General features: G+C 36.8%; 2 protein-coding genes across 3 annotated transcripts; one reads left to right on the forward strand and one right to left on the reverse strand.

Moving 5' to 3' along the window:
- The first annotated feature begins 257 nt into the window (after positions 1-257).
- On the forward strand, positions 258-6,818 carry LOC118040939 (ethylene receptor). Of its 2 annotated transcripts, XM_035048016.2 has the most exons (8): positions 258-511; positions 635-779; positions 1,043-2,030; positions 2,463-2,831; positions 2,953-3,219; positions 3,316-3,443; positions 3,591-3,782; positions 6,113-6,818. In XM_035048016.2, the coding sequence occupies exons 3-8, from the start codon at positions 1,125-1,127 to the stop codon at positions 6,462-6,464; spliced, it is 2,214 nt and encodes a 737-aa protein (XP_034903907.1). In that variant the 5' UTR covers positions 258-511; positions 635-779; positions 1,043-1,124; the 3' UTR covers positions 6,465-6,818. The 2 variants fall into 2 exon arrangements, with proteins under 2 accessions (XP_034903907.1, XP_034903908.1); XM_035048017.2 differs by lacking the exon at positions 635-779.
- Positions 6,819-7,291: 473 nt separating this feature from the next.
- Positions 7,292-10,192, reverse strand: LOC118040940 (protein POST-ILLUMINATION CHLOROPHYLL FLUORESCENCE INCREASE, chloroplastic). The gene is made up of 8 exons (XM_035048018.2): positions 9,951-10,192; positions 9,230-9,353; positions 8,854-8,938; positions 8,689-8,767; positions 8,379-8,492; positions 8,183-8,295; positions 7,685-7,795; positions 7,292-7,582 (listed from the first exon to the last, which is right to left on the reverse strand). The coding sequence occupies exons 1-8, from the start codon at positions 10,060-10,062 to the stop codon at positions 7,463-7,465; spliced, it is 858 nt and encodes a 285-aa protein (XP_034903909.1). The 5' UTR covers positions 10,063-10,192; the 3' UTR covers positions 7,292-7,462.
- Positions 10,193-11,121: the final 929 nt, after the last annotated feature.

Below are 11,121 nucleotides of genomic sequence, written 5' to 3' on the forward strand. Positions count from 1 at the left end.
AAAAATTTTTTTTTTCAGTTTAAATAAGAATATATTCTCAAATCTAATTTTACTTACCCGGAGAATTGATTCTTAAATCCTAAATCTTTGCAAGTAGAATAATTTTAAAAGGTAGGAAAAAATCCTTTTATTTTTATTAAAAAAAGCTTAAAATCTTGCATTTCTTATTCTATTTTTTCTCGTAATAAAATTAGTTAAAAACACAAAGGAAGCTGCAGCGGCATATGGCGCGGCTCACTTTTCTGCAAAATATAGAGACCAAGACGACGTCGCTTTTGTTTCAAGCTCCTCCAAGTTGCCAAAACTTTCCACTCTCAAGTCTCAGAAAGTCCAAAGTTAATGCTGCACACCCAACCACCAACTTTCCAAGAGAGAATCAAATCTCTCTCGCAACCCGATAACGACCACAGAGAAGGAAGCAAAGTCGACGACGGCGTAGGAGGGGGCAACCGCAGGGATGTCTCCCACGTCGACATAACACAAGAAATTGGATTTCTCGGATTCTATTGTGGTCAGTTACCCTCTAATCCTGTTCTTTTTTAAGATTTTGAAATTAGGGTTTAACTGTTACAGCAACATAGAATTGATTCGATTGGACTTGCTAATTGAGATTTTATTTGTTTGTCTGGAATAGGTTTTAAAATGGTGGATTGAGTTATTGATATTGAGAGTACATCATTTACTCAACTTGTCCTCATCCTTGAAAAACTTATTCCAAGCATAAATGCAAGAGAGAAAGAGGGAGAGAGAAGGGCGTTAGTGAGATTAATTCTTAACGGGTCAGTTCCGAGGCAAATCTCTAATTTTAATTGGTTGTAGAATTCATTTATGTTGCTTAAAGCTTTCCAAACGCTAGAACTGGGTAAATGGTGTTGAAATGATTTCATTTCTACTTAAATCTTAAGTTTCCATACAGCTTGCTAGGAAATGAAATCTGAATTTTGCAATTAGAGTTTCAGTTCTTAGAAATTCATGCTTAGATTCTTCATTTCCTTTTCTTTTTATCAGTATTTGTGTAATTGAGAATTTTGTGTTATTTCAGGCATGTGAAAAGACGAATTTTTGTTGCAATTGAGGGTGTGGTGGGGTTAAAATTTCTCAATTAAAGAGAAAATTCCCTAAAGATGGAGTCTTGCAATTGTATTGAACCACAATGGCCAGCTGAGGAGCTGTTGATGAAGTATCAATATATATCGGATTTCTTCATTGCACTAGCCTATTTCTCTATCCCTTTAGAGCTCATTTACTTTGTTAAGAAATCTGCTGTCTTTCCTTATAGATGGGTGCTTGTCCAGTTTGGTGCTTTCATAGTTCTTTGTGGTGCAACTCACCTTATTAACTTATGGACTTTTGGTATGCATTCACGAACTGTGGCAGTTGTGATGACCACAGCGAAAGTTTTGACTGCTGCTGTGTCTTGTGCCACTGCGCTTATGCTTGTGCATATCATTCCTGATCTTTTGAGTGTTAAGACTAGAGAGCTGTTTTTGAAAAATAAAGCTGCGGAGCTAGATAGAGAGATGGGTCTGATCCGTACACAAGAGGAGACTGGTCGGCATGTGAGGATGTTGACTCATGAAATCAGAAGCACTCTTGACAGGCATACCATATTAAAGACTACTCTTGTTGAGTTGGGTAGGACACTGGCATTGGAAGAATGTGCCCTGTGGATGCCAACTCGTACTGGGTTGGAGCTTCAACTTTCCTACACTCTTCGTCAGCAGAACCCTGTTGGATATACTGTTCCTATCCAGCTTCCAGTGATTAATCAAGTATTCAGCAGTAACCGTGCAATGAAAATTTCGCCAAATTCTCCAGTGGCTAGACTACGGCCTCTTTCTGGAAAATATATGCCTGGAGAGGTGGTTGCTGTTCGTGTCCCACTCCTCCATCTTTCTAATTTCCAAATTAATGACTGGCCTGAACTTTCTACCAGACGCTATGCTCTGATGGTTTTAATGCTTCCATCAGATAGTGCAAGGCAGTGGCATGTTCATGAGTTGGAGCTTGTTGAAGTAGTTGCTGATCAGGTTTAAATTTTCTTATTTGTCTAACTTTTCATGGTTACATAATCACCTTTCCTTTTCCATTTTTCTAGGAAATAGCTAAATGGAATCTCCACATTGCATTCCACTTGCATCTGCTTCACTTCTTATAGCTTTGCATATATTGAGTTTCCAAAGGATGCCCTCCAAGAAGAATTTTCAAATCTCATTTTAAACCAAAAAGAAATATAGTTCATCAGATCAATGTTGCTGCCATGTTTTCCATTAAATGCTAGAAAAGCATTCACAGCTTGTCATTGAGTGCTTAATTTGAACAAAGTAAATGAAAAGAGACATCCTAACACTGGTGCCTTGCCATTTTTTAACACTAGAAAGTAATTTGCAGCTTGCACCATACCATCTAAAGAACGATAGCCTCAATCTGTTTCTAACTTGTAAAATTTGTGGTCAAACCAGGTGGCTGTTGCTCTGTCACACGCTGCTATCTTAGAAGAATCAATGAGGGCAAGGGACCTTCTTATGGAGCAGAATGTTGCTCTTGATCATGCCAGGAGAGAAGCAGAAACAGCAGTTCGTGCTCGCAATGATTTCTTGGCAGTTATGAACCATGAGATGAGAACTCCAATGCATGCAGTTATTGCACTTTCCTCCTTGCTGCAGGAAACTGAACTGACACCTGAGCAGCGTCTAATGGTTGAGACAATTCTTAGAAGTAGTAACCTTTTGGCTACTCTTATAAATGATGTATTAGATCTTTCAAGGCTTGAAGATGGCAGCCTTCAACTTGACTTAGGAAGTTTTGATCTTCATGCAGTTTTCAGGGAGGTAAGATATCTGTCATCTTACCAAATTTTTCATATTGTACTGTGAATATTGGTTACATAGAATTCATAAAACTTTTGTTGGATTTGGGTTGGTGAATATGATGCTTATTTCCCCATTGCAGGTTCTTAATTTGATCAAGCCTATCGCATCTGTTAAAAAGTTGCCTGTAACATTAAATTTAGCTCCAGATTTGCCAGAATATGCCATTGGTGATGAAAAGCGACTAATGCAAACTATTTTAAATGTTATTGGTAATGCTGTGAAGTTCTCAAAAGAGGGAAGCATCTCAATCACTGCATTTGTTGCAAAATCAGAATCTTTAAGAGACAGTCGAGCTCCTGACTTTTTTCCAGTGCCAAGTGATAATCACTTTTATTTGCGTGTACAGGTTAATTCCTCTGATGCTCAATTAAGATCTTTTTCCTAGCAAGTGTGAATTTTCTGTTCTAGGGGTTGGTTATGAATAGCTTTTATCTTGGTATAGGTAAAAGATGCAGGACAAGGAATTAACCCTCCAGATATTCCCAAGTTATTTACAAAATTTGCACATACTCAAACTTTGGCAACCAAAAATTCCAGAGGCAGTGGACTTGGCCTTGCAATTTGTAAGAGGTAATTCATTTTGGTTGTTTTTATAGACACAATTTTGTATTAGAGCATGAAGCTTTTATTAGACTTTTTATACTATGGTTTGACTTTCTCAATTCTACTGACATTGAAGTTCACTATTGTATCTACATCTTGTATGTTTGTGATCAGGTTTGTAAATCTTATGGAGGGACATATTTGGATTGAAAGTGAAGGTCTAGGCAAGGGATGCATGGCTATCTTCATTGTAAAGCTTGGGATTCCTGAGAACACAAGTGAATCTAAGAACCCATTCCTACCTAAAGCAAATCATGGACAGACAACTTTTCCAGGACTCAAAGTTCTTGTCTTGGATGATAATGGGTCAGTAAAATTGCAACTTTATCATTCTTAGTATGTTAATTTCAAGTTTATGCCACACTACCTTCTAAGGAATTTAATTATAATTAGGGTGGGGTGAGATGGGATGAATAGAGTCAAGTACAAAACAGAGGTTTGCATTTGTGGGCACTGTGATGGTTAAAATAGTAAATACAAAATTCTCTCTGAAAAAAAAAAAAGTATACTAGGATGGGTTCAAAGATATGAAACACAATAAGAAAAAATAGTCAAGAAAATTGTTACATGGTAGGGTGATAAAAAGGAGTTTGCAATAAAGGATGCCATCTTCATCGAAGAGAATAAAAACAACATCAATCCAGCCAAGGATAACAAACTCAATTGGAAATTTGAAATCATAGGGGAAGCCCCAGAAGCAGAACAATAAGAGGAATTTAAAAAAAGAAAAACCCCACTCTATCTGAAATCAGCATTTTTTATAGTCAAACATAACTGTCAGCAAAATCAGACATTGTCATAAAGTTTCCTACAAACTCTTAAACCAGGTTAGAAAGAAATACTCCAACTTTTTGGACAAATAGACTGCTTGCAAAAGATTCTAAATTTCTAACGCTCCTATTCAACAGGCTTTATCAAGTGAGCAGTGCCAAAACAGATTACTTTTAAGTGTGCTTCTATAAAGCACATGACGTTCACATCAAGAGATAATGCTGTATTTGTTCAATCGTTATTAGTTTATAGAGAGTTCAGAATTCAAAGAGAGGGAACTTTAAATTTCTTTAGCTTTCCACTGTTTGTTCATGAACAAGAAAAGAAAAAAAAGACAGGGGAAGGAGTCTAAATCAATTGAAATTAATGAATCTTGCAATTTAGATGCCCATTGGAGGATGTTTAAATTTTTTTATGCTAACCTGGACTGTAAGATCCCTACAATCCACTAACAAGAAAGAATTCAACCTCAAAGAATACCCGACACAATAATTACCTGAAACAAGGACTCAAAGTTATTGGATAAAAACCCCAATACTAAATAAATTATCTAGGCTGCTGCATGTTGTCCCAAAAAGAGTTGCAGAAAACAACCACCCTTGTTTAATTAATGTTGTTGCCAACTATGAAGAATTAAGGAATCAAAGAATTAATGTTGTTGCCACATGTCCCAAAAAAGGCTGCCAACTTTTTTAATATCCTTGCAAAATAATAATTCCAATGCCACCACCTATATGTCCTTGTAAAATAAGGATACCTTGCTAATTAATTCCCTAATTCTGCCGTCTCTAATGTCCCTGTAGAATAAAGAAGATGCCTTGCCTTGAAGGAAATCCATAAACCAAAAGGAAAGATAATCCTAAACCAACTAGAAAAATTATGCAATTCCCACACAGTAGCTTCTGGGTTTTTTCGCAAGGCCTTCCCGAAGTCTGATTACCATGTAATTTTAACCCTATATAAAACAAGGTATTTTGAATCTTTTGGTAAGTCTCAGCCCGATCTAATGGTCAGATCCAAAGTTATTCTTATTAGCGTAAAACTGTGCCCAAAACCGCCTCTCCCTGTCCAACCCTTGCATGGATCACATTAATCAAGGCTTGATCATCTCTTGCTGAAATCTTGAAGCTTGCCTTGACTCAAATATATTGAATTAGCCAATTGAAATCTTCTTTAATCTTCTTGGCCCTTGACCTTGCAATTGACCCAATCGGCACCTCTAAAAGATCCTTTCATGGTGCTTGTTGGTTCTCTTTATTTTTAGTCAAATCAAATATCAGCTTCTCCAGAGCCATCAAAATTCTTTAAAGTAAGTGAGACTTCTTGAAACATTGAAGGAAGGTGTATAATACAAAATGGTGTATTGGGAAGGGGCCTTGACTTGAGAGGATTAAGGCAACTGAGTCAGGTGGGACAGTAGCAGTGTCTAAAATGAGACAACTATATTTGATTGAAGAGTCTCTGGAGGATTAATATGTTAGGTCCAATTGCCACGTACATGGAACAAGTGCACAAAAAACAGCCTCTTTATTCTTTAATGTTTTGGGGCATGCATGTTCTTGTTTAACAAGACTCCATTGCTGCTTTGGCCGGTAATCATGTGGTTGAAGAGCTAACTTTTCCCATAGTATGTAAGGTATAGAGAGTTCTAATTTATATGAAGGGTATAAAAGTGGCTGTCCCTCAGCCCTTCAACAGACATAGGTCAACATGAACCATTGAAATTAAGAGTCAAGTTGAATTTAAATAAAGACTGGGTTGAATTTACATCTTGTATCTTTTGTTGGACATAGTTTTGAGAGTTTAGCAGAACGAACCATGTTTGAAGCATGTAAGAGAATGCCAAACTTGTTTGTGGCTTACAGGGTTAGCAGGATGGTGACCAAGGAACTTCTTGTTCACCTGGGGTGCGATGTGACAACTGCAAGTTCAAGAGATGAGTGCCTACATGTGGTTTCTCAAGACCACAAGGTAGTGTGTATGGATGTGGGCATGCCTGATGGTTTTGAAGCTGCTGTCCGTTTGCACGAGAAATTTACTAAACGGCACGAAAGGCCGCTAATAGTGGCACTTACTGGAAACACAGACAAAGTGACCAAGGAGAACTGCATGAGGGTCGGTATGGATGGCGTTATACTGAAACCTGTTTCTGTTGACAAGATGAGGAGTGTTTTATCAGAGCTCCTTGAGCACAGGGTTCTGTTTGAAGCAATGTAAGTGGTGGTGATGGAAAAAAGCACTAATTGGAGAGAAGCAAAACATGCAAGTTATGTCATCTTCTGCCCTTTTTTGCGTGTACATGCCATAAAAGTATCGCATCAATACAGTGAAGTGGAGCCCTGGCAAAAACAATACCAACGCGTCATTGCTAAAAGCTAGTTCATGTATCATTCTGTGCATCAACATGTAAAATCCCTGCCAGAAAAAAACAGTCCCGGATCTGGGGAAATCTGAGTGTCCTTGAAAATGATTTTCTTTTTTGTTGTTGTCGATAATTTGTGAAACAAACTGGTATCATATAATCAAATTTCATTTTGAAGGCATAAATATCATTAGACATCTTCTTTGGTATATCGTGTATTGATTAATGATCGTTTTTTCTTTTTTGAAAAGATAATCATGCGTGAGACCTGTTATGCTTATGCCTCTGACTTTCCTATTTTTGTTTTTGAATGCACGCTGCAGTGTGGCGTTTTTTTTCCTTTCTCTCGAGCATGAAATAACTAAGCCTAAGCAATATAACAAAATAAAGAGGAAAAAATAATGGACAGTTTTTTTTCTACAGAAACGACTCAAAAGTTTATAATATTTCTTTTGGAGTCGCTTTTCTACGAGCTGACACAGCTGAAAATTCCATTCACTTTGTCTTGTAAGAATAATTACTTCATAATTGCAGCCTGAGACTCTGTGCTGTAAGAGGCTCGTTTCATTTTAGGTTTGCCAAACTGAAAGTCGATCCACACCTTCCCTTTGAAGCATAGATTCAAACTGGAATGTTTGCCTTCAAATTACTATCAGGATGTGTACTATGCTTCTTGTCATCATCGAAGGAACTGGAGATGTTTCATATAGACCTTGCTCAAAGCAAGCATTTTTACTTGAGCAAGTAGTAATTTCTTTAGTATATTTGCCATTATGTACGAGGAAGGTCTTAGGTATACAGTAAATGCATATGGTATTTACATCAACATCAAAGGGGTATTGCCAGGCTACTGCTAATCTTCCATGTCAGAATCAATTGGGCAGGATCCATCATCAACATTGGCAAGGGGATTATATAAATGCGAGCTAGGATCCATGCATCCTGAGACTAGATCAAGATCGCAACGATCACCCTGCAAGAAAGTTTCATTTGTGAAATTGAATGTCAATTTGTCATATTTCAAGAAAAATGGAAGCAAGGAAACCGAGACAGATGAATCAATGAATACACTTACCCCTTCAATGGATAAGTTGCCGATCATAGCACATCTCGTGACAATGATATCTGTATCCGGAAAAATTGCTTTTTCGCACGCACCTTCTTTACTCAACTCTTCTGCCAGGCCCTGCCAAAATGGAAACGTCTTTTGTTTGTTCCTTTTATCTCAATTTGTGGCTAAATTGGTCAGAATTGAATCACTTATTTAACATGTTATAAATTAATTGTTTTTGTACATGTAATTTTCAATTCTTTATAATCAAAGATTGATCTTTTATTCAATAGCTTTGTCTTTTCCATTCAAGATAATCTCTAGATCAAGATTTATCTTCAATCTGATATTAGCTTTCTTAGATTATTTCTATGGTTAGCATCAATTAGTAAAATGCATATTCTTTGTAATAAATGAATAAAACAGTCAAGGTTGTCACGTTTGGGATTGACACCTAGTTATTACAAAGCTTGAGGAAATTCTCAAGGGATATATCAAAACTTTGTTTATGTGTTAGAGTACCTCGTTGAAGAATTCGATGGGCTTGTTTCGCCAGCCATTGGGAACTTGAAACTGCAGCCTGTAAGGACCATCCCAGTCAACTCCATTTGTGAACGAGAATATCAAGTTCACAGCTGCAAAAAAGATACGAGAGTTTCTAACAAGGAATTAAATGTCCTATAAAGCTATAAAATTATGAAAATGGTACCAACCATACCATGCTTAGGAACGCATATCTGGATGGTATAAAATGGCGGATCAGCCTTCCCTCTAACTTTCCTCAGCATCGCCCTTGGCTCACCACCACACATGATGGGCTGATTAAAACCTCCTGCAAAGTAAGGGGTTGCAGATTGATTAAAAACTACTTCACATCTTGAGGAAGGTGGGACCACCGAGTGCTCCTTGTATACCGAGCAGAGCACCGCCATTGAAATGTAAATTCTTCTGTTATTTGAAAGTTTACAGACCCTTATTGCAAGGAGTATTTTGTGACCCTTGCTGAGATGAGGTGAATAACAAATTACCATTAAAAGCAATCCCAAATTCTTCGTTTGGAACAAGCTTGTTTGCAGCTGGATTGTAGAAAAGCTTGAGGTTTTCCCCCTGTCAATTGATTTCAAGTTCAACATCATTGAAAGACTAGCACCACCTTCAGAAGAGAGAAAAGAATCCTGTAAGCGCTAACTTACAGAAGATGGAGGAAGGCCATTCATGGTTTTCCAGAAGACGGGGGCACTTCCAAGTTCAAACATGGCCCATGTAGGACGTGCATACCTGGAAAGATGTGATTGCAGAATTAGATGACCATTACGATTCTGCTCTTTTAAAAGGAAATGAGAACAAAAAATCTGCTTTTATAATAGAAAATTAAGCCTAATGATATGACTGCAGTATTTGCTGTATCCGTTTTTATGCTGGTTTGCTTGTTTCTCGTTTTTCCGCTCTACAAGAACACGTATGTATTGGAATGGGAAAATCCTTTCTTTATGAACAGAACTGTGAGGTAGAGCCCTCTACAGAAGTAAGAAAAAATCCCATTAAATGGAAGGAAGAGGAAATTCATACTCCTTAACTTCCTCCATTGAAGGAGTGGCAACAGCAGCTGCAGCGATCACTTTCCCACCGATCTTAACTGTTCTTTTCTTCTTAGTAGTGCCCCGTTGCAAAGAAGAACCGATGAAAGAACTAGCTGCAATAGGAAATATAAAAATGTCAAGCTTTTTGAAGCTTAAGGTCAAAACTTGGTGCTGTACTTGTACTTGTGATGGAGATAGAACACAGACGGAGCAACTTAGTAAAAAAAAGATCAACGCACGAGGTTTGGCTAACTTGCTACTTAAATTTGAAAGCAAAAACGCCTTAAAACAATATCACAGATGAAAAGACAGTGCACGCATGGATAACCATAGCCGTTCAAGATTAAATCGGGGAAAAAAGAAAAAAGGCAAATCTTTTACTAACCAAAATCATGGTGTTCACAATATACTCTCAGAGTCATTCATACAGTTAACAAGCAGTCTCCAGTGACGATAAACAACTTAGAGCTCTTGGAACTAACTCGCAACTTGTTTGTCAGAACATCTTTCAATCGTTTTCTTGATGAAATTAAAGTAATTGTCAGTGGTTTGATCCATTCTGACCTTACCATTTCTTCCTAGTAATTACTTTGCATAGATGTCATTAATAAGACACGAGTTCAAGTATATTAGAAATCACACTACAAAATTCTCTAGGATTCTAGCATGAATAAAATAAGAAAGTAACAAGGTTTTAAAGATACACTCACCAAGAGTGTTCGAGACGGATGGATTAGCATTATTAATATTAGGAGTAATTGGCCTCGTGAAGACACGAGGTTGCGTCGAAATTTGAAAGATAGATGCACCCGTTGCTGCCATTTTAGTTGATTCTGCTTCAACTATCAAGACAGCAAAGAATAAAAGAAGAGAGGAAATAGCTTGAACCTATTAGTTCTGAGATAAGGAGAGATATAGAAGGAGAGACAGCCACAAGCACCAATTTTCCAAGGAAATATCTTTACAAACACACAAAGTAAGTGCATGAAAACAGACAAAAAGAAAGCAATGACCATATATTCTGCTTACACATATATCTATATCTATATCTATGATTTTTGTCAACCCTTCCCAAGTCCCAATTCTGAACACAACCCTAATTTTTGGTTATTTTAGCTGTGCCCCACAACCTCCTTTCTTCACATTCAGCGTAAATATTTATTTCCTTTTGCCCAATTAAAACCACAAAAAGTGCATTTATCTATAAATAACCAAAACTTGCCAATAAATAAATAAATTAAATAAACACCATCACATTCACCCTCTCTGAAGTCTCAATGGCTTTGATAACATCTCCATCAACCAAACCTAAATCTAAATAATAACTAAATAATCTTATTTATATTAGGTAAAAACATCCTATATAAAGCCAAAAAAATAATAAGAGAATACTAATTTAAATAGAAAAAAGAATCTTAAATAAACTAGAAAAATAATACAAATCCTGCAAAACATCTTACAAGCTTTATCACAAGGCCTTCCCGAACTTCGATCAATATAGAATTTTAACTTATATAACACAAGGCACCTAAGATCTTATGGAAAAATCTCAGCTTGATCCAATAGTCAGATTAACAATTATGGTTGTTAGCGTAAAACTACGGATTAGAAAAAATAAGTTCAAAATTGTCTTTCCTTGTCCAATCTATAAGCTCCCAACTTGGTATCATTGAAAATTAAAAATTCCTTACAAACAATACTCCTAAGCTACCAACTTTGTTTCCTTGCAAAAATCAGACTTCCAATGCTACCAAAGTTGCTAACTCCAATTCTGTCAAAGTTGCCAGAATCTTTCCTTATAGAAGAAGGATTGTTGCCTATAAGAATCCATAAATCATATTGTTTTAAGAATCCATAAATCATATTGAAAACGATCATTTT

This window comes from Populus alba, chromosome 1, assembly GCF_005239225.2.
Source record: "Populus alba chromosome 1, ASM523922v2, whole genome shotgun sequence".
NCBI lineage: Eukaryota > Viridiplantae > Streptophyta > Magnoliopsida > Malpighiales > Salicaceae > Populus > Populus alba.